Below are 27587 nucleotides of genomic sequence, written 5' to 3'. Positions count from 1 at the left end.
ACCACGTGCCAGGTTCAGAGCTAGTCACTGGAGATACAACGATGAACACAGATAAAAACCCCTAACAGAGCTTGCTTACATTTTAATGAGGGTGGAGGGTAGGACAAAGACAATCACACAAATTAACGCACATTAGCGCTACAGAGAAAAATAAACCAGGGTAATAGGGACAGAGAGGGCCTGGATGAGTGTATGGCTATAATTTTGGGTGAGGTCTTGATGGTAAAATAATACTTGAGCAGAGACCTTGTATGGTTTTCTATTCTTGCTGTAATAAACACAATACCCACTTATCTCACAGTACTACAGATCAGAAGTCCAATGGGCTTGGTTGGTTTCTCTGTTCAAGTCTCATGGGCTAAAATCAAGGTACTGGCAGGGCTGTGTGACTGCAGAGGTTCTAGGTGATAACAGGTTCCTGCAATAAGATCCCTGCAGTTGTGAGACTGAGGCCCCCACTTTTTTTGCTGGCTGTTTCCAGCTCCTAAAAGCCGACTACATTCCTGGAATCATAAGCCCCTTTCTCCATCTTCAAGGCCAGTAACAGTTGCTCACGCCACTCCCTTGTCACATTTCTCTAACCTACTCTTCTGCTTTCCCCTTCCACTTACAAGGACTCATGTGATTCCACTGGGCCCACCGGGATAAGCCAGGAAGATCTCCCTTATGTCAAGGTCCTTAACTTTAAACTCTTCCACAAAGTCCCTTCTGCATGTAAGGTAACATTTTCAGAGGTTCTGGGGATTATGGTGTGAACATTGTTGAAGATCCATTATTTCATTCACTACAGACCTGAATGGCAGGAGGGCAGGAGTCCTGAGTCTACCTGGGACGGGAGGAGGTTGGTCCAGGCAGATGGAAAAGTGAATAGTCACAGATTCTAATTTAACTTTCAGCATTACCATTGTGTGCCAAGAGTGATCCAGAGAGAGAACAGTTAGAGGGAAGGTCTGAGTGGTAGTGGGAAGAGGTGAGTGAAAGGAGAACCAACAGGATAAGCTGATGACTGGATGTGGAAAAATGTAAAAATATATGAAAATATTATGTAAAAGTACATAAAAGCAAAAGGGAGAAAGTGAGAGAAGAATGAAATGTAATGGTGAGGTTTTTGGTCTGAGCAACTGCAAGGATGGTGATGCCACCATCGACTGGCTGGGGACATCTGCATCAACTAGTTTATGGTGGCAAGTAAGACCTCAGCACTGGCCATGCTAAGTTTGACATGCACATTAGACAGGATGTGGAGATGCTTCAGAGGACTGAGTTGACAAGTCTGGTCTTAATTAGACATATAAATTTGGGTGTCATTAGAGTGTGAATGAAGACTGGATCTGATCCCCTAGAAACAGAAGCCAAATAGGGGCCTTTAGATCACATAGAGTTTACGGTTTTATCATTTCAGCAATGAGAAGATTTTGTTTCATTTTAAATGTCTTTCTCTTCCAAATTAAACTTTTCTAACTCCTATACCTGTCTTTCAGATGACATAGTTTTCAGGTCTTGTACTATACCTTCTAGAATAAAACACAGTCTGTCAATGTTCTCCCTAAGATGTTGAATCCAGGATTCAAGGAAATACTGGTATTCCCCAATTAATAAATGGATTGTGTCCCCAAAATCCCTTTTTCATATGGTTTAAAACTCAGCACAAATTTTCCCACAGAGGGCACCGCGAAGGGAGGAGCGGCAACATGGCGGCTTCGGGAGCTGGTGACCCTCTGGATGCTAAGCGTGGAGAGACCCCGTTCGCTCAGCTTATCGACCCGACTCGGGAGAAGCAGACACCCGAGCAACTGCATTCCATGCCGCGGACGCAGCTTGCCCAGTGGCAGGAGGTCCTACAGTGGCGGCAGACCCGGAACATCGTGACCTGCCTAGGCATCGGGGCCCTGGTGTTAGCTATTTATGGTTACACCTTCTACTCGATTTCCCAGGAGCGTTTCCTAGATGAGCTAGAAGACGAGGCCAAAGTTGCCCGAGCCTGAGCTCTGGCAAGGGCGTCAGGATGCTAATCTGGATGGGTATTGATCATGTCCAACCTGCTGGAGCCCCTTCACATGGTGGATGATGACCCATGACCCTGTAGAAATTGACTCCTGCTCACAACATTGTTGGCCTTCTTACTAACCTTGGGCCATGATCGATCCCAAGAAACCAGGGACTTAAGCATTTGGCCATTGTCAAAAGAACAGAACTTTGCCAACTGCACACTTGCTATGTACAATGACTGAGCCCTTTCTTGTAGTTTATTTCCTTGAGAGGTGTGCGTGCGACCGTGGCTTTTCCCAGTTTCTGACTTTGTGGTTTACCCCCTTCACCTTCCAGGAATGCGATTGTTATGAGGTTAGGCGTGGCAGCTCTGTGCAGTGTTTGAGCCTAAAGTGGGATAGATAGGGTGTCAAATTGAGAATAATAAACTGAGTCATTCTCCTGGAAAAAAAAAAAAAAATTCCCACAGAATCAGTATAAACGATAAAAGATAGGTTTAATGTCAGCCTACTAAAAACCTGTTTAGTCCCAAATATGCACAAATTACAATAATGATATCATTAATTTAACCTATAAGATTTGCAGTATAATGCAGTGGTTAGGAGTTCTAGTTCTTGAGTCAAACTGCCTGGATTTGAATATTGTGTCTTCCTCTGCTCTCTCTGGGCTCTGCTAATACTCTATGATTTGGAGCAAGTTGTTTAACCTGTACAACCTTCAGTTTCCTCACCTATAGCATGGAGTTTATAATGACACCTATCACATAGATGTGTTGCAAAGATCAAATGTAATTATCCATGCAAATCATTAAAACACTATCTAGTATTTAGCAAGAATCTAAACAATGCTACCTATTCATATTATTAAAACCATTGCTGGTGACTTCTTCGGCCCCCGCATTTGTGGACCAGAGAACATCACCCGAGAGCGCCGGTGCGACTTCCCTGGCCCCCCACACCTGAGGACCAGAGAACCTCGTCCGAGAGTGTATGCATATTTGCAATAAAAGACTGCCACTTTCTTATGTACTTTGGCCTCATGTTTAATTATTTAGCTCTCCTAAATTAAATTAAATTAAATTAAATTAAATTAAAACAGTTGGTGCCGAAACCTAACCCAGGAGGAGACCCTTCCTCAACATTCCCTAGGGGTCTAACGAACCTCCTTCCCAGCGAACCAGCTCCCAACCCAACCAGCCACGAACACCGAACAAGTGTTCCAGCCTCCCACTGGTGCCGCTCTGAGAATTTCTCCTTCGGTGAGTACTCCCCTTTGTTAACCATCTCCATCCGTTTCCGTGTACTTGGCCTGGAGTCGTACGTACGCCCAAGGACGTAGCTACCCTGTGGCGCAGTGAGGTCTTCAACCCGGAGACGTCCGTCTTGAAGTTCCTCAATTCTCCGTTAGTGGCTCCAGGAGCCCCCTGTCTCTAGCAGCGGCAAAGGACGCTTTGCCACTGTGTGAGGTCGGTTTCCATTTCTGGTGGTTAAACAATGGGAACCTCACAATCGAAACCTCTCCACTGTGGCATGGCGGCAGTATAAATTAGACAACCAATCTCAATGGCCACCAGACGGCACACTTGACTATAACATTCTATTAGATCTCTCTAATTTCTGCCAGAGGCTTGGAAAGTGGTCAGAAATTATCTATGTCCAAGGCTTTTAGGACTTGAGCTCTCGTCCAGACCTGTGCGCCTGGTGTTAAATGGCCCAGGTCTTGTTAGCCTAAACCCCTAAACCCGGCCCTTGGCCCCCACCTCAGCAACTGAGGAGGACTCCACCTCCATTTCAGATGGGGCTGACCGCAGGCGACCTCCCTCCCAACTTTCCAACCCCCCTCCCTATGGACTTCCTACCGCCCCTCCCGACACTCCTCCCTCAGCCACTCCTCTTACCTCTCCCATTTCCGCCCACACTCGCTCCAAGACCGCGGTAGCGGCCCCCATTAGTCAGCCCTCTACCAGTCAGCCTGCCCCAACCCCCTCTACCAGTCAGCCTGTCTTAACCTACCCTACTGGTCAGTCTGTTCCAACCTCCCCTGCTAGTTTGTTGCCCCCTCCCCTACCTCGAGAAGTTGCTGGAGCCAAAGGCGTGGTTAGAGTCCACGTCCCCTTTTCCTTGGCTGACCTTTCCAAAACTGAAGAACGACTTGGCGACTTCTCAGCCAACCCCACCTAATATTCCAAAGAGTTTCGATACCTAGGCCAGAGCATATAACCTTACCTGGCATGACTTACATGTCATTCTTACTTCCACTCTTAACCCAGAGGAAAGAGAGTGCATTCTCGCAGCCGCCAGGCAACATGCAGATCAATGGCATTTAACCGACGCCACCGTCCTGTTAGGAGAGATGGCTGTCCCGTCCATAGAACCAGATTGAGATTACCAACCGCAGCAGCCTGGCCGCCGTAGGAAGGACATTATGATTCAATGTCTCTTAGCCGGTATGCAGGCAGCCTCTAACAAAGTGGTCAACTTTGATAAATTAAAGGAAATTATCCAACACCCAGATGAGAACCCGGCTTCCTTCCTAAATCGCCTTACAGAGGCACTGGCCCAATTTACCCAGCTAGCCCACTTCCCCAGCTGGGGCAGCTGTCCTAGCCTCCTATTTTATCTCCCAGTCAGCCTCAGATATTCGAAAAAAGCTAAAAAAGTTTGAAGATGGGCCTCAAACCCCCATACAGGACTTAGTAAAATTGGCTTTTAAAGTTTTTAACTCCAGAGAAGCAGCAGCTGAGGCCGCAGAGCTAGACAAGGAGAAAAGAAGGGCTGTGCTTCAGGCGCAAGCTCTAGTGGCTGCCCTCCAACCAGCGTTGCCCACTCTGCCGGCAGGGAAGACACAGGGCAAGTCTCCCAAGGGCTCCTGCTATAAATGCGGAGACCCAGGACACTGGGCAAACCAGCGTCCCCAGGCCAAGCCGGCCACTCCGTCTGGCCCATGCTTTAAGTGTGGCACAACTGGGCATTAGGAAAAAAGGTGTCCAAATCCTTGCCTGCCTACCACGCCGTGCCCAACCTGCCAACAGGAAGGACACTGGAAGTCTGACTGCCCCGCCAGCAGGGCAGGCATTGCGCCTCAACGTGGTGCCTCTCCTCAAGGGTCGGAAGGCTCCTTCCAGCTCCTACACCTGGACGACGACTGATGGTGCCCACACTCGGAGACCCCTGTCACCCTCGCTGAGCCTAGGGTAACTCTTCAGGTAGCGGGTAAGCCAATTTCTTTTCTCATCAATACGGAGGCTACCTATTCTGTTTTGTCAACCTATGGAGGTCCTAGCCAGCCATCCACTATCTCAGTAGTTAGGGTAGATGGTAAACCGTCTAACCCTCACCAGACCCCAATGTTAAATTACTGCCTGGACTATATGCATGCTTTGCCCACTCTTTCCTCATCATGCCCTCTTGTTCCACCCCCCTCTTGGGATGAGACATCTTAACCTAACTCAAAACATCTATTCCCCTTCCCTTTCTCCAGGTGGCCAGGTTCTACTCAAGGATCAACACCCTCCTCAAATTTTCCCGCTTCCTCACCATTCTTCATCTTAACTGACTTTTCCCACATAAACCCCATAGACACCCTCCTTCCCGACCCATCCCCCAACCAATAGGTTTCCCAACTTTTTACTCTCATAGAAGACCTAGCTTGGCAGGGTGCCCTTTGTGATTTCGGCAATGTTTAACCTACCCTCTACACCTTTGTCATCATTATTATGGTTCACTCTAATTCCCCTAGTTACTCCTACTAATCCTAACTTTGTATGGAGATTCTAAACCTGGTCTACAGACAACCAGATACACTCAGTCATGCAGGGCACTGCAGATTGTCCCCCCCCCCCCCACCCAGGGTTGTCACTCTGCCCTCTCCCTAAATAAAATGTGGACTCATTAGGCCAGGATGAAGGACAGATACAGGGAAGGAGAGGCTGTAACCAGAAGGCAGTAGAAAGCCCAGACCTCCCCAAGGGCCTCTGCGGCACTCAGTCCCTGTTGAGTCAGAGATAGGGAGAAGCCAGGAGGTAGGGGAGTTGGTGAGGGGAGCAGCCTTGGTGAGCTGGAGGTGGAGAGACGGAGATGGAGATGGAGACAAAGAGATACAGACAGAGACAGAGAGAGGTAGAGACGGACAGAGACAGAGATGAAGAGATAGAGATGGAGAAAGACAGAGATGGGGAGAGACAGAGATGGAGAGAGACAGAGAGAGAGACAGAGGTGGAAAGAGACAAAGACAGAGATGGGGAGAGACAGAGATGAAGAGAGACAAAGTGAGACAGAGATGGAGAGAGACAGAGATAGAGAGAGACAGATGAGGAGAGACAGAGATGAAGAGAGACAGAGAGAGATAGATGAAGAGATACAGAGATGAACAGAGACAGAGATGAAGAGAGACAGAGTGAGACAGAGATTCCTTTTTGCTACTCTACGCCAAACTCTTCATGGTGTAATTGCACATAAGCTCCCGGCAGGACCCAGACGGCTCCTGTTGGAGGCTACTTTTGGTGTAACCAAACTCTATCTAAAACTCTTAACCATACCTCTATCACCCAGTCCCTTTGCGTTCCGGTATCTTCAGTGCCTAGCTTAACCCTATATAGCGAAGGAGAATTGTCTGAACTAGCTTCCCAGCTCAGCTCCAGCAATAACACCCAAAAGTGGGCTGTTTTTCTTCCCTTAATTATCGGGGTTTCCCTAGCTTCAACAATTTAACGCCCCCTTAACCCCCGGACCACCTGTATGGCTACTGCCTGTAGTACAGCAGATGCTTCCATTTCTAATTCCCATACTAATCCTCTGCCTTATGTTATGTCTTGCTCCCATTCTAATAAAATTTCTCCGAGCCAAGGTCCAAGAGATCTCCCGAGTCACCTTCAACCAAATGCTCCTGCATCCCTACACCCAACTGCCAACCTCAGACCCTAACTACGCCCCTTAACAGCAGGAAGCAGCCAGACAGACCACGGCACCCTAAATTCTTATAATCAATAAGAGGTTGGACTGTTTGGGTGAAGGAAAAGGGACAAGATGGAGGAAGGGAACAAGATGGAGCAGTCCCTGTTGTTTCCGGGTTCTTCTTCACAGATTTTCCCGCGCCTGGGAAAAGAACCAAATCAACTGAGCATGCGCAGAATGACGTCAAGCCGAGGACACCGAAATTCAAGAAGCCACTCCTACACACACGCCCCGAACTCCTCCCCTTCCAGCTCCCAGGCATAAAAGCCCGCCGCCGACCGGAGCCGGGGTGACTTCTTCGGCCCCCGCATTTGTGGACCAGAGAACATCACCCGAGAGCGCAGGTGCGACTTCCCTGGCCCCCCACACCTGAGGACCAGAGAACTTCGCCCGAGAGTGTGTGCATATTTGCAATAAAAGACTGCCACTTTCTTATGTAAAACAAACAAAAAACAAAAAACAAAAAAAAACAAAAAACAAACAAACAAACAAAATAAAACCATTGCTACAACTGTTCCTTTATCAGTGCGGGGGAAGCTGTTGATAGATAGGGAAAATGATCATGAAGTAACAATAACCACATTTATACATCTCTATAGGAGAGAAGGTACTTCTCTCTCCATTACTAGAGGGGATTGACCCTGTAATGCATGCATACAGTGGGCTGCTGCACTCACCTCTGTCAATGCTCATTCAGAGGCCTGGATTCCTGATGAGCCTTGATGAGCAAAAGATCCAGTGGAACCCTGACCTCCCATGATTCTAGCTTAAGCTTCTGTATCTGCAACCTGCATTCACCTAAATGTTTTGGAAACCATATCTCACTGTTGGCTAATGATGCCTTTGGAATCAAACAAAACCCCCAAGTCTTCCCCAACAGTTCTTAAACAGGCAATTTTCAGATCTGAGGTTAGGCTTTATAATGACCTGTTAAATATTATCATGTTAATTTTGACTCTAATATTAGACAAGGCTGTTGAAACTTTTCTGGAAATCGATTCTGTCTTCCAAAACATGAGCCAGTGTTTTGCCAAGCTTTGTGTCATGTGTAAATCTGAAGTGCCTGCCCTCTGTGTCTTCCCCCAGGCCTGAGTTCTCACTCTACAACCTCCCTGCTGGTCTCCCTGCTTCACTCCTGCCCTGCAGCAATCTGTATTTCACAGCAGCCAAAGTGGCCCTTTTCAACCCTCTGGCAGATCCTTCCTCACTTCCTACTTCCCTCTCACTCACTCTGGTCCAGCCACACCAGTCTCCTCACCCACAACTATAACAGGCACATTTCCTCACTGCCACCTATAATAGGCTTTTGAATGCTTTTTTCTCTACCTAGAAAGCTTCTCCCTCATTCTGTTCAATTGTTGTTCCAGGTCACCTTTTCAGAGAGGTGTTATCTACCCACCTGATCTAAAACAGCAACTAGCTCCCATCATTCTCTATCCCCAGACCTGGCTTAGTTTTCTTCTGTGCATTTACCATGGTCTGGTGTGTGCACACATACACACACAAACATACATACACACATACACACACCACGCACATACAATGTTTGCTTGTTGGTTGGCTGACTGTCTGTTTGTCTAATAAATTATAAGCTCCATAATGATAGGAACTTTTGTTCACTGTTAACATCCTCACTGCCTTAAACATTACCTTGCAACACAGCAGGTTGAATCCATGAAAAATAAGGAAGGAGAAGAAAAGGTGAGCAGGTAGTTGACAGCTGGACAACAAATTGGGAAGAATATGTATAAACTTCAGTCCAGTTCAGTAATCTAATAGTGGAAAGGGTAAAATGAGTTATTTTTGTTAGAACAACCAATAAGTTAGACATAATAGAAGCAGACTATGCAATATAAGATTGGGTTTCTTATAGAAAGGCAGTTGTAAATAGTCAAAAGAAGACTGTACATGAGAGCCCGAAAACTATGAAAATGAAGACCAAGGCCTGCCACAGTGGCTCACATCTCTAATCCCAGCAGTTTGGGAGGACAAAGCAGGAGGATCACTTGAGCCCAGGGTTTCAAGACCAGATGGACAATATAGGGAGACCTCATTTCCACAAATAATAATTTTTAAAAATTAGCTGGGTATGGTGGCACGTGCCTGAGGTCCCAGCTACTCTGGAGTTCGAGGGAGCCCAGGGAGCTTGAGTCCAGGGCGTTCATCACTTGAGCCCAGGGGGTTGAGGCTGCAGTGAGCCATGATTATGCCACTTCACTCAGAAGAAAAGGAGAAGGGGGAGGGGGAGGAAGGAGGAGGAGAGAGAAAAAGAAGAAGGAGGGAAGGGGGAGGGGGAGGAAGGAGGAGGAGAGAGAAAAAGAAGAGAGAGGGAAGGGGGAGGGGAAGGAAATGGGAAGGGGGAAGAAGGATGGGAGGAGGATGGGAGGGGCAGGGGGAAGAATGGAGAAGCTGGAGGAAAGGGGAAGGGAAGAAGGAGGGAAGAAGAAGAGGGAAGGGGAGGAAAAGGGAGGGGGAGGGGGTGGAAGGAGGAGGGAAGAGAAGGAGAAGGGGAGGTGAAACGAAAGGGAAAGAGGGGAAAAAGGGGAGGGAAGGGAAAGGGAAGAGAGGAAGGGAAGAGAAGGGGGAAGGAAGGCCAGGCCTTTTATCAATAAGAAACTACCAGTCTTAATAATTAGTGCTATTCTAAGAAGCTACATGATATGGTAGAAAGAGCACCAGTCTGGACTTAGACACACCCGACACCCAGATCTGCTGCTTCCTGGCTATATTTCCTTACAGATGTTGCTTATCAACTTTGAGCCTTAGTTTCCTCATATGTAAAATAGAGATGATAATGCCTACTTTCTTAGGTCTGGTGATGGAGTAAATAAATAAGACAAGATACATAAAACCCTTAGCACCTAGCCTGGCACATAACTGGTGCTCAATGCATTCTATTATCCTCCTGAATATAGTAGTGATCTCAGTTATTCATGGTCAACTATGGTCTGAAAATATGAAATGAAAAATTCCAGAAATAAACAATTTGTAGGTTTTAAATTGCACACTGCACTGAGTAGAGTGGTGAAATCTCACACTGTCCCATGGTGGTGTCTTGCCTGGTCGCAGCTGGCACATGAACCCTCCCTTTTTCTGGCAGCTTTACACCGTCTGCATCCCCACCCATTAGTCACTTAACTAGCTGTAGGAGCTCAGTTATCAGATCAACTGTTGCAGTGCTGCAGTGCTTGTGCTCAAGGAACTTTTATTTGACTTAATAATGGTCCAAGTCACAGGAGAAGTGATGTTGGTGTATTGTTATAATTTTTTATTTTATTGTTATTATAATATTCTTGTTAATCTCTTACTGTGCCTAATTTATAAATTAAATTTTATCACAGGTGTGTATATATAGGAAAAAACATAGCACATATAAGGTTTAGTACTAACCATAGTTTTAGCCATCCACTGGAGGTCTCTGAACATAACACCTGAGGATAAGGGGGGACGACTGTATTATTTGCTTTCTCAGAAATCAAAATGGAATCCAAAGCAATTAATAGCCATCATTTCTTCAACACACCATGAAGTACTATGATATGCTATGCTTATTTCTAGAAATACCACATTCTCATTAAAAACCTATGTAATTCAAAAGATCAAAAACTTTAAAAGTGTTTTCTGTCTCTCTCACACACACATGATGGATGAATGGATGAATAATTATTTTTTTTAACCAAAAGAAATGTAAAGCGTAAGCTCGGGTGGCTGCAAATTTCTTGGTTCATTCCTGATGAGTCGGGGGCTCCTTTCTATGGGCATCAGGAAGATGAGATCCAAGATTCACCTGTGTTCTTTCAAGGCTGAACTTATGGTCCTTTTTAGACCCCAGGAATGGAAGGTTGCTTGGGAACAGCATCTGCCAGGTTCAAAGCTCTGCCGCTGGGCTCTGAAAGATGGGAAAAGAAGAAGTGGAGAGGGACAACCTCTGTGCCTGTGAAAGAACACAGGCCATTTTGTGAAGTCTACTACAATTAAGGGCCCTCCTCATAGAAAGAAACTTTTTCTGTTCTATGAACAGGTGTCAGAGAGCATCAATTCACGGTTTAAAAGCCCCACTTACAAGAAGAAAGCAAGCTCTTAAAGGTCACAGAATACTCAGCCCTCTTTCAAAACTCAGAATTTTGATTCTTCTTTTTTTTAGTTTTTACTTGTTTTAGAGAGGGGGTCTCATTTTGTCGCCTAGGCTGGAGTGCAGTGGTGTAATCACACCTCACTGCAGCCCTGAGTTCCTGGGCTCAAGCTATACTCCCACCTCAGCTTCCCAATTAGCTGGGACTACAGGCACATACCACTGTGCCTGGCTAATTGTTTTTAGTTTTTATATTTTGGTAGAGATGAGGTCTTGATTGTTGCCCAGGCTGGTCTTGAACTCTTGGCTTCAAGCGATCTGCTTGCCTTAGCCTCTGAAAATGCTGGGATTACAGGTACTGAGCTATGGTGCCTGGCTTAATTCTTCTTAAAAAAATACAGATAGACAGATAGACAGATAGATATCTAGACCTGCCATGTGCTAGACCCTATTCAAGGCGTCTGAAGTCTATCATTGAAGTAAAATGACAAAGAGTTCTGTCTTCATGAAATTTGCATTGCAGCACGGGAGACAGAAAACAAATAATGAATATAAAAACTAAACTTACAAAGTAAGTTTTAGAAAGTGATTACCTGGCATGGGGAAGGGGGAGAATAAAGCCAGGTAAAAGAAAGTAGGATCGCTAGGGGAAATGTTGTAATTTTCAATAAACTGCTCAGAGAAGGCAGCATTGAGAGAATGACAACTGCAAAATATGAAATTATACCACGGAACCCAGGAATAGCTTTTATTCCTATTTTAAATTTAAGTTAACCTACTTAAAAAAAAAAAGCCCAATGCCGGGCGAGGCGGCTCACGCCTGTAATCCCAGCACTTTGGGAGGCTGAGGTGGGCGGATCACCTAATGTCAGGAGTTCAAGACCAGTGTGGCCAACATGTTGAAACCCTGTCTATACTAAAAATACAAAAATCAGCCTGGCAATGTGGCATGCGCCTGTAATCCCAGCTACTCGGGAGGCTGAGGCAGGATAATTGCTTGAATCCGGGAGCAGAAGTTGCAGTGAGCCGAGATTGCACCATTGTACTCTAGCCTGGGTGACAGAGTGAGACCCTGTCTCAAAAATAAATAAATAAATAAATAAATAAAAATAAAAAACCCACAAAAAAAATGCCCGATACTTTAAATACTATGCTTTAAATACTAAATTTATCTGATGAAAAATTTACAACTATGTTTCTATATTAAACCAACTACTACCTCTTCTAGATACATGTAACCAACACTGTCAAAGATTTTCAGAAAGCAGTTAGGAGTCTAACAAGGCTGGGCCTCAGCATGAATCACTGTCATTCTTCATGTAGAATCAGCATTTCTAAAGCCATACATAAGGAGCCACTAAAGAGAGAGAGAGAAAAAGGCCATTCCAAGAGCTTCTTGTATTGATTTCTTTTACTCCAAACAAAGAGACTCTCCTACTTACATGATATATCATAATCAGGTAATTTGTTTGACTGCTTTAAAGAAAGAACAATGGATTCAAGAAAAGGTGTTGACTTGCAAAAATACAACCATTCTGCAAGTTTTGTTTTTGTTGTTACTATGGGTTGCTTTCCCTTAGTAATATGACATATGTGGTCTCTACAGAAAAACTGAAAACGCAAAGCTCTAATTCATGCCATTCCCAAGAGCCTGAGCTAAATCTAAAGCATCCAACATCTGAAAACTCTTACATCGCTAACAATGTAGGAAGAAATCTTTTTTTCAAGTCTTACATCTAGGTTTCACATATTAGACTTTCAAAACTAAATCCCCTACATCACCTGGATGTGATTTTTTTTTTCTTTCCCTCCATAGGGTTTCTTTACAGAGACAGTACAGCTGTGGATCTTCTGCCAAGCATTTTTCCACAAGTCAGGACACATAGACTTAAAAGAAACTTTTGAGTAAGACCTTTCCTGGGCTCCTAAAAATGGTTCTCAAGATAAGGAACTAACACCTCCAACCACGATTAGTGCCTTTATTTTCCAAATATTTGCTCTCTAGGTGACCAACCCCTTTATCCCTTACCATGGCTTTGCCAAAGCTATCCTTTTACAAACTAAAATTCTCAGTGTCAAATATGGACATGTAAGAACATTTCAGAGAGGCAAGCTGCTGGGCCCTCAGGGATAAATAGTACATCCAACTGAAACACAGCGGAGAGTAGGAAAGATATGCTTTTGTTAAAATTAAAAAAAAAAAAAAAAACAAAAACAGCCTACAGAGAGTACATTTTTGTTTTATTTAGTAAATATTGTGCATAATAGTGATGTATGTGTGTGTATGTGTATATATATTCTTTACCAAAAATGCTGGGAGAAAAAAATGTCAATGTTGACTGGGCATGGTGGCTCATGCCTGTAATCCTAGCATTTTGGGAGACTGAGGCAGGAAAATCACTTGAGATTAGGAGTTTGAGACTGGGAAGCACAGTGAGATACTGTCTCTACTGAAAAGAAAAAAATGTTAATGTTTAAGAGGGATTATGCATAATTTTTCCTATTTGCACATTTCATGTTTTCCTCTCAACTTTTCTGCATTGAACATGTATATCTCATTTTTTAAATTTTTGAGTGAAAACATTCTATAATTAGAAAAAATATCTGTGAAGCAGAAACCTGAGTTCCAGATCCCTCTTTGACACTTATTAGCCATGTAGACAGGAAAATCACTTCTCAGCTCTATGGCTGTTCATCATCTAGAACATTCGGGGACTTGAGGGGGTTGACCAGATTGTTTTCTAGAGTCTTAGCATTCTACTTGTATATAACAACTGTGTATTGCTTTGTCATGTATATGGCTCTGCAACTCCACTGTAAGGTAGAGATGGTGCCATGTAAACATACTGTGTGCCACACTTTATATACTGTGCAGGATAAACAAATGCTAACTCATTCATAATGAACCATGCATGCTTACTGTACCATTCAAAATAATATTTCCAGGATCAGATTCTGTTGTCTTAGTCCGTATCTTTCTTACCAAACAGCAAATTCACTTCTCAAGGCAGGATAACCCTATCCTCTACTTGACTTATGCTACCCTACTTCTCCATCCTTTGTGTAATTTCTGATGGTGAAATCAGAGAGCTCTAACAAATTTAAACTCCAAGTTAATCTGGCCAGACAACAGTTCTCAAAAAGGCTTGACCACATGGCCTCTGCTCATTTCACATGCCTTATCATCCTACTGGTTTTTCCAAACTTTTCACACCTCTCTCTCCCTTGACCTGAAAAAGAAGACAATCAAGTCTGTACATGACTGTCTATCTGAATTTTCTACTTTCTAGATGTTTCCTCTTGCCTTGGAGAGACACATAAACTATCCTACGTCTAAACGTTGTAAGCAAACACCTGCCCTCATTCTTAGGAAAGGATGAACTTGCTCAACAGGACACTATTAGAACAATTCAGCTATCCATGATAATGTGACAAATACATTGGGCCCTTTTAAAGGCATTTTTCTAAAGTTGTTATAACCCTGTGCCTCCACAGTATGGGAAGTTTGTTGGGCCCTGATGCATGTGAACTATGTAGCCAGCATCTGGTTTGGGAGGGAAGCTGGTGTATCAGCAGGCTACCTGGCCTGTCTCCTGACTTACTGTGCAAAAACACACTGTCTCTGACAGGTGAATAAGAGGCATCAGTGTTGTTTGTTTATTTCAATTAATGTAATTATATTTTAGTTTTAATTATTTTCCTAATATGTAAAAAATCCTGAGTTAATCCACCATTGGGATCTTTTTAATATGCTTTCTAAAATGCAAAAAACAAACTAAAATGACTAATTTTTCTGGCTATAAAGTCAAAACACCACATCAACTACTACAGAAACTACTACAATTTTCCTGCACACATTTCTTTCTGACTGCAAGATATGACCCCTAAATGAGTTTTGTACTTTTTTTTTATTCAAAGATATTTCCACTTCATTAACACAATTCTTTATATTCTACTTCTTTGCTAGTACCAAGGAGAAATTCCAGGCTTTAAAAGATTCAAATGACTTTATCTAAATCAGACCTGGACTCTCTCTTCCCAATATGCCGATTTACATGAAATCTCTTAGAGTTTCTCTGCTTCCATAAAACACGGACGCCACTGCCCATCAGGGCCAGGTTTGCCTCTTTGCACAAACAGTCCAAAACAGTTTTCCTGATCTGTTTCAACTTGAAGTGTTGTCAATATATGGATTGTCTTGCTTTCTAATTCAGTGAAAAATCTAGTTTTCCATTAGTCTCTGCCTTTCTAATTTTCGATACAGCTTTACTAAATGTAATTATTAAAGGCAGATTCAAGAAAGCAATTACTGAGCTACTGGTTTGTATCTCTGAAGTCTTAATAAGCGACAAAAAGTTGTAATTGCACTAAGAGCATAAAATAAATTTTCATATAGATTAGACATATACACGCTTAAATTTGTATATGGGGAGACATGTTTAAGAGACAGCATATAGGGAATCCCCTCTTAAATCACATTTTAGCCCTCATTTAAACTTTATTCAAAGGCGGTGCAGTATGTTGTAAAGAGTAGAAAACTACATTTCATAAAGGCCACATTCTGTTCTTTCTCAGGACTTTGTGACTTTGGTAAACCACCTAACTTGTCTGCATCTCTTTTTTTGTTCTATCAATAAATATGAGAATGTTAAATTAGATCATCACCACATACTCTTTGAGCTCTAAAAGTCTATAAATTATTTATTAAATTCCCAATCTATGCTAGGCTCTGTACTAGACACAGGACAGAGTAAGGTATTATACAAATTCTAATCCACAGCTTCAACAGGCTTCAACAGGCTTAAAACTTACTAAAGAAGAAAAGACAAGTAAATATGATTACTTATGAAGAAATAACATTGGGTAATATAATATAACCCAATGTTATAAAGTAAATTATCTTTCCAAAAGTCCTAAGGAATAGCTGTACATGTAAACGGGGGGTGTAACTCCCTTGGTAGTCATCCAAATTATATAATTTGGCCTTCAAACTACAGGCAAATAGGAGAGTATTCATTATATGATCACTTAACAATGGTCTTGGGCAAAGAACAAACTCTGTGTATGGGGTCCACTGCCCTGTTATAATCTGAACCATGCACCCCATCACCACCACCTCCCAATTCATATGGTGAAGCTCTAACCCCAATATGACTCCTGACCTCCGGTGATCTGCCTACCTCGGCCTCCCAAATTTCTAGGATTACAGGTGGGAACCACCAGGCCCAGCCTGTTGGCATTATTTTATTTTGTTTTGTTTGTTTATTTATTTATTTATTATTTTTTGAGACGGAGTCTCGCTCTGTCACCCAGGCTGGAGTGCAGTGGCACGATCTCGGCTCACTGCAAGCTCTGCCTCCCAGGTTCATGCCATTCTCCTGCCTCAGCCTCCCGAGTAGCTGGGACTACAGGCACCCGCCACCATGCCTGGCTAAGTTTTTGTATTTTTAGTAGAGATGCGGTTTCACCATGTTAGCCAGGATGGTCTAGATCTCCTGACCTCGTGATCCACCCATCTCAGCCTCCCAAAATGCTGCGATTACAGGTGTGAGCCACCACGCCTGGCCAGAATTATTTTAAATAGTGCCTACTATTTACCTTGAACACCATGAAGCTAGAGCACCCACTTATAATTCTATCTTATATTTACTTAGTTGACAGATGAAGAATGCAGCTTTATGATTTCTGTGCTAACAGATTTTGGGCAGGGTCCTTACACAAAGGCCTAAAATTTTATGATGCGTATCATCACCACCACAATTTGAAGATATAGCTGCAAACTTAAAACCAAACCACAGTGGCTTTCTTCAGGTCCTCCTTCTTGAATGTTTGACAACTGAATGTGAAAAAGGGGAGAAGTGGGGAACAGAACCAGGCAAGCAAACAACATGTTTATTCTTTTGGTTCCATAAAGAAGTGAAAAACCTGTATACCAGGTCCACACAGAATCATGTTTGGATGCCATATTTCAAGAAGTTCATTGTCAAATGAGATAGAGTCTTTTCCATGGAGAAGCCAGAGCAGGGCCATAGGGCTTCCCCTTTGGCATTTGAGAAGCAAGGAGAGATGTTGAGGAGCAGTCTTTTTTTTTTTTTTTTTTTTTTTTTTTTTGAGATGAAGTCTCACTCTGTTGCCAGGCTGGAGTGCAGTGGCACAATCTTGGCTCACTGCAACCTCCACCTCCCGGGTTCAAGCTATTCTCCTGCCTTAGCCTCTCGACTACAGGTGCACACCACCACACCCAGCTAATTTTTGTATTTTTAGTGGAGATGGGGTTTCACCATGTTGGCCAGAATGGTCTCGATCCCTTGACCTCGTGATCCGTCCCCCTCGGCCTCCCAAAGTGCTGGGATTACAGGCGTGAGCCACCACGCCCAGTCCAGTCTTTAAATACTTTCAGCACAAATGAGTAGAAGGAATGTAGTGAGGTTTTCTAGATCTCAATAACAGAATTAAAGCCAGCTAGGAAGTTTTCTGAACAGTCTAGAGCTCAGAAAGAAGACCATGACGGAGTATGCCATGCAAGCATAATGAGCCCACATCCCAAATCACCCCCCAGATAAGGCTGAATTGACAGTTTCCAAGCAGCTTATGTAAAGGAAGATTACCACTCAACCCAGACTCTGGTCAGAGATTGTATTTTGGGAAAACAGACAACACACCACTGTTAAGTAAACAGCCTCTTCCTTAAAAGTGAGTCAGTAAGGGCAGGGGTGTCATCAGCCATGGAAATAACAAACACAGAATTTGGGATGCAGAATGTTAAAAATAAAGGTCCCAAATGCACTGTTCAAGCTTAAAGTATTTGGTAAGGAAGCATCAGGATCAAGGCTCAGAATAAAATCATCTAAGATAAAAAAGCACAAAATATTATAAACACGAAATCCGAAACAGTCACTTTAAAGAATTAAGAAAAGTGAGAAACATTCAACTTCTAGCTTTATGATGCCAATGGAACAAAGCAGGCCCCCCAGGATAAACCTTAAGAGGGGGCCAAGGAAATGTACTAGAAGGAACCAACTCCACAGAAGGGCTGGAAACAAAAAGCAGAGATCCAGGTCTCCCTGGAAACAGAGTCAAAAGCACATTTTCCTCATGCAATCAGAATGAACAAGTCTCCCATGCAGACCCAGACTACTAATAATGAAACAAAAACCAGATACAGTGGAAAGTCTGTGTGTTTTGTCTTAATTCTGATATTAAGTGGCCATGCTATCTTGGATAGATCATTTACTCTCACTTCTGGCTCAGGTTACTTTATTTATTCACTGAAAAATTATTGATCACTTTTATGTGTAAACATGTGCTACAGGATGGGAATTCAGTGAACTAAGGGCACAATGAATCATCTTCGCCATGGTATAAGGGGAAGATAGACTACTGAGAGGGCATGAAACAGGAGAGCCCAGTCAGGGCTAAATCTCTGAGGAGACCATGATGAAACAGGCCTGAACCCTGGGGGAAGTTGATGGTGGATATGAGGACAAGACAAAGAGGAAAGGTCAGTTTAACAAAAGAAACAGATTACCTGAGGAACTGAGACTGTGGGACTGGAGCTCAGGGCACAGGAGGGCTCCAGAGCAGCTAAGGTAGGCAGAGAGCAGACCACACTGAGGGCCTCACAGGCCACACTAAAGACCAGCCTTTACCTTACAAGAAAGGAGAAGCCACTCAATGATTTTTAAGTGGGAGCTGACATGATCAGATGTGCACTATGAAAAAAAAAATTTCTTTAAGAGACAACTGCTTTGTTGCCCAGGCTAGACTATGGTGACTTAATCGTAGCTCACTGCAGCCTCCAACTCGTGAGCTCAAGCAATCCTCCCACCTCAGCCTCCTGAGTAGCTGGGATTACAGGTGCACATCATCAGGCCTGGCTAATTTATTTTCTCTTTTGTAGAGATGGGGACTTGCTATGTTGCCCAGGCTGGTCTCAGACTCCTGGGCTAAAGCAATCACCCTATCTCAGCCTCCCAAGTTGCTGGTCTTACAGGAATGAACCACAGTACCTGGCCATGAAAAATATTTCTGATTGCAAAATGATGAATTCTAGAGAGCTCAGGGTGAATAGGGAAAATGGAGTAGAAAGTTATTATAGCAGTCCAGGGTGAGATGACAGGGCAATGGGAGGGAGAGTGATGATGGAGATGGAGAAGATGAAAGTGGGCAAATTTTAAAAGATGATTAGGTGGTGGAGTTAACAGCACTTGGTATAACAGTTGAGACCATTTCAGATTTCATATTTTCAGATTTGGGGCACTCGGCCACTAAGTATAATGCAAATATTCCAAAGTCTAAAAAACCCTGAAATCTGAAACATTTCTGGTCCCAGGCATTTTGGATAAGGGATACTCAACTTGCATCTGTTAGTAGCATTTCCTCCCACCTCCACCTCAACTGGACCAAAGGAAAAGTGGTCAGACATCATCCAACCCAGAGCCTTCATTTTTAAAAGAGCCACATCCGCACCTAAATTCCTTCTCTCAACTCACTCATCAAAGCCTGTCTTTCCTCAGGCTGGGCCTTTGGAGGAGCAGTAGGGATGACCCTAATTTTGAACTATTCCCTATATTCTAATAACATTGGTCCTGAAATGAAGAGGAAAAGAATTTCAAAAGTAAAAATGAAAACAAAAGGCAGTAGAGAAGGGGGTGGTTGTGAACAGAGAATAGCTTGGGCTGTAGACCAACGGATTAGCCTTAGAGAGCTGAGGTCTCAAGACGTCCTGACACACAGCAAAGCGTACAAACCCTGAACACCACAGTGGTAGGATTAAAGTCCTAATGCAACTTTGTTCTACTGGATTTTTTTCAATGATGTTTCCCCAAGTAAACTTTATCTCTGGTGATTGTCTTAACTTCCTAACCTCCTAATCTTCTTCTTTTACCATTTTACTCCTAATAGTAAAGTGATGGTTCACTATTTATAGAATAAACTGATGTCTTTCTGCCTTGAACCTACAAGCTCTCAATCTACTCTGGCTTCAAAGTTGCATTCCTCATTAGTGAAAAGCATGCACTACAAAGAATCATTCCATTAGGTAGTTTGTGAAAGATAACCACACCAGTGAAATGTAATCTTGTCATTACTACAAGATCTGCCTGTAGTAATGGTGCATTCCTTCGGCAAGTATTTATTAAGCACCTTCCCTGCATCAGACTCTGAGCTGGGGCTGAGTGGGCAGCAAAAGAGACACGGTTTCTGCCCCATGAAAACCTCAGGGATAGACAGATAGGCCAATGGTAAGCACATAACTGACTAAAATGGGAGCTACAAAGAAACGCTGATGGTGCCAAGAAGTCATCTTAATAGGTAAGCCTGGCAGTGCTGAACCACTCCAGGGATTTAACACTGCCCTCTACTCTTCACGGCACGGCCAGGTTAAGGCAGCTGTCCTCACAGGTATACACATGCTTGGGTGCTTGTTCCTGTCAGTTACAGCTCTTTCCACTCTAATACTCAGACCCTGGACTTATCTTTCGAGACTGAAAACCTAGATTCAAATTCCAGCTTTCCCACATACTGGCTGTATGACCTACAGTAAGGTTTTAAACTCTTTGAGCATCTGTTTTTCCACATGTTAAATAGAGACAGTAACACTTACTCCGTGAGGACTTAAATAAGTTAACATTTATAAAGCAGAGTATGGTATCTGACATAGACTAAGCAATAGGTACTATGTCTAAGTGTCCCTGAATCTTAATCAATGACAATAAAATCATTTAAACTAGCATTTAATGAGATTGCAAAACCCCTCATTCTAACATATCTGAATGCCTTTTTAGCTTTGGTAATGAAGAGTCTAACCAGAGTACTCTGAGACTGTGAGTCCCTTGTTAATGTAACAATGCTACATTTTTCATCAAGTTATCACATGTGGAATAAATGCATGCCTTTTTATAACAGTATCTTGAATAGGTAATACAGTCATATGGTTTAAAAAGAAAAAAAAAGATACACAGTGAAGTCGGTCTCACAATCACAACCTTTCTTAGGGCAAGTCCCAACGCTTCACTCCCCACTCAAGTGCTTACCATAAGATCCTTTCAGCGTTGCTACATGCACATTTGAACAGAGTCAGTCTTAAGTCCTTCCCTTCAACACAAAAGGCAGCACAGGACATTCTGTTCCACCTCTTGCTTTTTCACTCAGCAGTAGACCCTGACGATCTTCCCATATCAGGACATAAAAACAGTCCTCTTCTTCCTTTTACTGCTACATAATATTCTATTGCATGAATACTGTTATAATAAATGTCTTTAAGGCTACATTTCTTTCTTCACTGACAAACTTTCCTAATTATAGTTCTGGCAGTGCGTGTTGGGAAAAATGGGTAGAAATACAATATTTTCATCTGCCTTAATTGTTCTTACTCAAAAACTCACAGCAACTAATTATTTTTTATATTTTATACAATCTATATAGTCACTATGCTACAGTTTACAAGAATAATTTTTCCCTTAAGTTATTTTAAAACATCTGCACTGTATTTTACACATAACAGGATCATTTTTCTTCGAGTTTATATGGGAAAAGTGCCGGCTGCTACAGTATCCAATCAGTTACCCTGAGGAGATGTCAGCTGTCAACCATGTCTATTGTAGTGATTTCCCTCTCCTCTCTCCCTTCCCTCTCTGGGTGAGCTGTCAAGTTTCTAGTTTCTGACGTGCATTTACATCACTCAATGACATCTGACAGCAGTGAAAGGCCACAGAAAACTGCTTATTGATCAGAGCAAAACTAGTTGACGGAACAGATGAGGTTGTATCACAGAAATGCAGCCACATTCAGGTGATGACATTTTGCTCTCCGTACACAAGAGCTTAATGGAATACAACTTCATTATATCATGCCACTTGTGCTTACAGCACCAAACCCATCTCCTGACTGTTTTGTCTATGCAGTGATGAGGACAATCTATTTGTGCTGGCTTCAATGTATTACTAACCTGATTTGTTCATGAACACTTGCAAACTACTCGTGAATCTGTCCTGACAAATATACCAGAAGACACTGAAGTCTCAATCTTACCAAAATCTAATTGTGCTGTCCTTAAAATGAAAAAAAAAAAAAATTACCATTCAGTGAGTTGTAACTGCCCAGTTATACTTTTAAGTTAAAATTTTATATCACAGTGTTAAGAAGTTTCAATAGATTTTTAATTCTTGTGCCATTGTCAGGAAAATAAAAATTGATAACTTGAGATACAGCTGAATTTTACTTATAAACAGGAGAATTTAGGTGTTTCTAAGAACTAAGATACCAGATTAAGCCCCGCTGCATACAAATTGTTCCCTTCAGTTATAAAGATAACAATTTCAACTACTTCCCATTTCCATTGCCAGTGTAGATAAATGACCGCAAAATTATAAATTAGTACATGTCTGGAATAGAGATCATTAAGTCAGACAGACTCTTAATATTTTGCCATGTGACTTCTCAAACAGAAGAAAAGGAAAAGGCAGCAAATGGGACAGAATTGCCAGCCCCCTGATTCCTAGGTGAAAGAATGCTAAAACTTTACCCTGAGGGCTGTCTGGCTTTTATCTCTACTCTTTAATTCCTCCCTTGAGGAGGGAGTGTTCCTCCAAATTACAAATTCCCACACTACCGTCACAACTCGGCCACATCTGCATCCTATCTGGACTTGATTTTTTTTCTAATAGACTTTTTACTTCAATAAGATTTAAAGAAAACTTTATGTCACAAGTAGATATGAGAAGCCAGTATCGCTTGCTATAAATAGAAAGTGAGTATAAAAGTGAAATACTCATTTTAAAATTACATTTCTTGTTTAAGGTTTGGAGCCTGAAGTTACTCCTTCTTCCTTAGAGAGATTAGCAAAGTAAAGCCAAGTTAAAGTTCTTGGAGAATTGTTTAGGGTGGTGGAGAAAATGACATAGGATTAAAAGATAAGTGAAAAGGGAATAACGTTCTCCTTTTTGAGTCAATGTTATTCAATGTCTAGGCACCACTTAAATCATCTCCTGTGGCACTGGTGGCCTGTAGCCAAACCCAGAGAACACAAGCAGAGGAAGCTGCATGAGCAGGGGCTAGAGTCACGCAGCTGGGGCTCTGCTCCAATCCCGCTCCTGCTGCTTACTGTGCAGCCCCGGCAAGTTACTTCACCTCTGTGTGCCTCACTGTCCTCTCAACTGTAAAAAGAAATACTGTAGGCCAGGCGCAGTGGCTCACGCTTGTAATCCCAGCACTTTGGGAGGCCGAGGCGGGCGGATCACCTGAGGTCAGGAGTTCAAGACCAGCCTGGGCAACATGGTGAAACCCCATCTCTACTAAACATACAAAATTAACCGGGAATGGTGGTGTGTGCCTGTAACCCTAGCTACTCAGGAGGCTGAGGCACAAGAATCACTTGAACTGGGAGGCAGAGGTTGCAGTGAGATCACGCCACTGCACTCCAGCCTGGGCAAACAAGGGCAAAACTTCACTCAAAAAGGAAATACCAACAGCACATAAACCCTAAAGAACTGCTCTGAGAAGTAAATGAGATTATGCATGTCAAGTTCCAAATACTTTCACTTCGTACACTTTCTGTTGTAGGCCTATCTGGAAACAAAAAACTTGATTCAAATCAGACCCACTATGCCATACTCACAATAAGGCACACGACAACCATTAAACACAATCTTGTAAGGTGTCTGTACAGTGACAGACAGGAGGGCAGCATGGTGGAAACCCAGAGTGAGCCAGGTATGGGGTGCTAAGTGGAGAGGTGACCACCGCCCTGGCTGTTCCCAGACAGCCCAAGTCTACTGCTGTTATCGCAGCACAAATCTCAATACTACCACTTTGTACTTTCAAAAACATTTCAGTTTGGATGCCAAGTTGTATGGTCACCCTAGGAATGCAGAGGAACACTTCACTACCTGCAGGTTCTGTGGTCTTAGAGGCCTCCGCATATACCTGAAGTGCCTGTGGTTGTTTTATATGTATTTATTGATATACACATCCTCCACCTGACTCTTGGCTGTTATTCTGTCTCCAGTGTCTATTTAAGACTTTACCAGATAGTAGGTACTTAACTGTGGCTGAATGATTAATCCTGAGACATCCACAACTCAATGGATTACTATAAACCTGGTAAGACTGAGTTCAACCAGGAAGGTAGTAAACGGTCAGGGTCAGGTGAAAATCATTTAAATTTGAGTTCCCAAGTAGTATCTCTAAATCTGCAACCTATAATTATAAACCTGCTCTTACAGATGGAAGTTATACCTGAGTTGGAAAGAGAGGAGGATCTTGAACTAGTGCTTAGGAAGTCTGGACAGATCTCCAATCAGGTGTTGCTAGGGTTATTACAGGCTGAATATCCTTTATCCGAATTGCTTGGGACCAGAAGTGTTCCAGATTTAGTATTTGTATCATACTTACTGGTTGAGCATCCCAAATTTGAAAATCTGAAATCCGAAATACTCCAGTGAGCATTTCCTTTGAGCATCATGTTAGCACTCAAAAAGTTTTGAATTTGGGATGCTCAACCTGTATAAATTTTTTGGATGCAGTTAAGCAGTAGTGCCTGTATTTCCTAAGCCTCCTGAATGAGTGGCTGAGGCAGGCCACCTATGATCAATACAGTAAAGACCCAAAATCACAGGCTTCTGCTCAGGAGTGACGGGACCTCTCAGGGTGCGCTGATAGAATGAACCCAACTGTCAGATACTAATTGTCCCACATACCCCTTCCCTCCTCCCACCACCCAGTCTCCCACTTCACTCCATTCTCTACCCGTAGCTGATAACCTCAGATGGAATCAGGATGCTTACCTACCTGCCGCACCCCACCCACAAAACCTGTAAAGTCAAATATGCCTATTTAGTCTTGTTTCACATCTACACAGCTGGAGTGTGGGTTATAAAAACACAATACATTCTAACATACTTTCACGGAGGACATTAAAGACTTGGAAGAACTTTTCTGAATGGACACATCTATGTTCTTATACATTTACTTAAAATGTCTCCTGGGAAACAACACCCACACCAGGCCTGCTAGAAGCTGACTGTGTGTGGTGGCTCATGAGTGGGGCAATGCTAGACGGCTGCTCCAAACAGGTCTCAAGCATCAGGCTGTCTTCCTTTCACATGGGTCTAAAGTGGTGGCATTTTTTTTTTCCAGTTAAACTCCATGGAGTTTAAGTGAAAGCCAAAAGAACAATTAATCTCAGATTTATTATTAATGTGAAACGTCTAGTTTTCTTAGTTGACATGTTCCTTTGGCCAGAGTTAACTTTAACAGCATACTGAATAGCATAAGACATATTAAGCTGAATTATCTGATGATCATGTAAATTATTAATGAGTCTATAAAATACAGAAAAAGCTGTAACTATAAGAAACATTTTTAAATACTGGGATCATGTAATTATAGATTTGTAGAAAAGGCTAGACATTTAAAGAACTTAAAATAATTTAAAAATAATTTTTAAAAGACTAGATATAAACAAAGAAAATAATAATTAAAAAAAAGATAAAAAGGCTGGAAGTGGTGGCTCACACCTGTAATCCCAGCACTTTGGGAGGCCGAGGCCGGCGGATCACCTGAGGTTGGGAGTTTGAGACCAGCCTGGTCAACATGGAGAAACCTTGTCTCTACTAGAAATACAAAAATTAGCAGGGTGTGGTGGCGCATGTCTGTAATCCCAGCTACTTGGGAGGCTGAGGCAGGAGAATCCCTTGAACTCAGGGGGCGGAGGTTGCAGCGAGCTGAGATTGCGCCATTGCACTCCAGCCTGGGCAATAAGAGTGAAACTCTGTCTCAAAAAAAAAAAAAAAAGACTAGGTATTCCGCTGGGTAACTGCTTTACTTCAACAATCTATCATTCTCAAGCTTCTCTTGCTCTAGGGTCTAAAACTATGTTAAACTTAACCCACAGAACCCAAGAATTTATACAGCTGCAAAAAAATATAAGGTCTCCTGTCCTTACTATGCCATTTAACTATAGGACCAATTAGACATAACACACATTTATGTTTTTAATATTAATATGCATTATATTTATGTATCATTTAATGTAATTACTGGAACATATTGTGTACCTAGGAAGAGACTTAGAACAAATCTGTAAATAGAGTATTTTAATTAGAAAGGAATCCACCAATAGAAGGGCTTTGTTACATCATAAATGTATCAAAAGCTTATCGAAAGTATAAAAATGTATCAAAGCTTCAAACATACCCTTCTCAAACAGATTCATGCAGCAATTATGCTTTAAATTACAGGAGCATGGAATAGATACACCACAGTAAACCAAAACTTCAGGTTAATTAGGAAACAAAACTCAGCATTAAGCACATGGCAAAAACTTTCCAGGTTTTAAAACTCCATTCAACATGGGCCTTCATTCATGCAACAAAGATGAGCTGAGCAGTGTGCAGGTGCTCAGTCCACAGGAGATAATTAGATGCATAAAGCATGATTTGCAGGTCAGTCAGACTTCACAGACCAGTGGAGGGAAAGACCTATTCACTGGCCAAAACACAGTGCAAAAGTTCATATAAAAGAACATAAACATGGTACATTAAAAGTGCAGAGGAGGCTAGGTACTGTGGCTCAGGCCTGTAATCCTAATACCTTGAAAGCCTGAGGCAAGTGGATCACTTGAGCCCAGGAGTTCAAGACCAGCTTGGGCAACATGGAGAAACCCTGTCTCTATTAAAAAAAAAAAAAATACAAAAATTAGCCAGGTGTGGTGGCGCATGCCTGTTGTCCCAGTGACTAGGGAGTCCGAGGTGGGAGGATCATCTGAGCCTGGGGAAGTCAAGGCTGCAGTGAGCCATAATCATGCCACTGCACTCCAGCCTGGGTGACAGACTAAGACCCTGTATCAAAAAAAAAAAAAAAAAAAGTGCAAAGGAGAGTGCAACCACCTCTGTCTGGGACATTTAGGCAATGATTCACAGAAATGCATGTGTCTGAGTGGAGTATTGGGTTCTCTGTGTACAGGGTGAAAATGAGACTGAAGAGGCTGGGGATGCCTCAAGTCTAGGGAACAATAAGTAGAAAGATACAGTTCCAGAATTGCAATGATATATCTGTGCAACAATGGCAGACTAATATGAGTTGAAACTTGGTTGAGTCTGGGGGAAGACAGTCATCAAAAGGAGGGGAATTGAACTGGCTAAAAGAAGGTTAAAGAGGTAAGCTGGGACAAGACGGGGAAAGGGCTCTTTTTAACCATATGCATGGTAAATACATCTGATAGCAATAACTTAAGCATGACAGGGTCACCCTGAGGATGACCCTGTATAGCACACACACCTGAATGTGTGTACTGGGCTAGGGAATCCAGTAGTGGCCAATACGAAGATTCTGTTCCTTGTCTGTAAGGAACATCTGAGCCCCCATCCCCTCCCATAGAACATAAGGTGTACAGAGAATTGAGGCCCTGAGTTTCATGTGGAATGAAGATTGCCAGGTGGAGATTGTTAGAGGGGAGGTGTTAAGTGGAAATGCTATATAAACTGCATGCTTTTTGCAAGTGGTTGTGGTTTTCCTGCCCAGCTCCCTGCACTGGGCTGTGTGGTTATCTTCCCTGGTCCTCTTTCATTTCCCCT

The 27587-nt window shown here is 42.8% G+C and overlaps 1 protein-coding gene and 1 pseudogene across 12 annotated transcripts in view; one reads left to right on the top strand and one right to left on the bottom strand.

The window, feature by feature from the left end:
• SNX24 (sorting nexin 24) overlaps positions 1-27587 on the bottom strand; it is a 192001-nt gene that overhangs the window by 99630 nt on the left and 64784 nt on the right. For 3 of the 12 annotated variants that reach the window (XR_012414037.1, XM_015451818.4, XM_073994100.1), the window contains exons 2-3: positions 10729-10830; positions 8592-8713 (exon numbers count right to left, since the gene is read on the bottom strand). The exons of 7 other annotated variants lie outside the window; for them this stretch is intronic. Coding sequence is in view for 1 of the 5 variants with exons in the window: in XM_073994100.1 (XP_073850201.1) it covers positions 8592-8713; positions 10729-10830 (224 nt within the window). In the remaining 4 variants the exon portion in view is untranslated. Of the gene's footprint in view, positions 1-7618; positions 7740-8591; positions 8714-10728; positions 10831-27587 lie in introns of all 12 variants that reach the window. 2 more of the 12 variants (XM_065546682.2, XM_045394158.3) reach the window with 2 other exon arrangements.
• On the top strand, positions 1678-2949 carry LOC123574026 (cytochrome c oxidase assembly factor 3 homolog, mitochondrial pseudogene; annotated as a pseudogene).

Source organism: Macaca fascicularis, chromosome 6 (assembly GCF_037993035.2).
Source record: "Macaca fascicularis isolate 582-1 chromosome 6, T2T-MFA8v1.1".
NCBI lineage: Eukaryota > Metazoa > Chordata > Mammalia > Primates > Cercopithecidae > Macaca > Macaca fascicularis.
The sequence above is the reverse complement of the archived record's forward strand: the minus strand, read 5'-3'. Positions and strand labels throughout refer to the sequence as shown.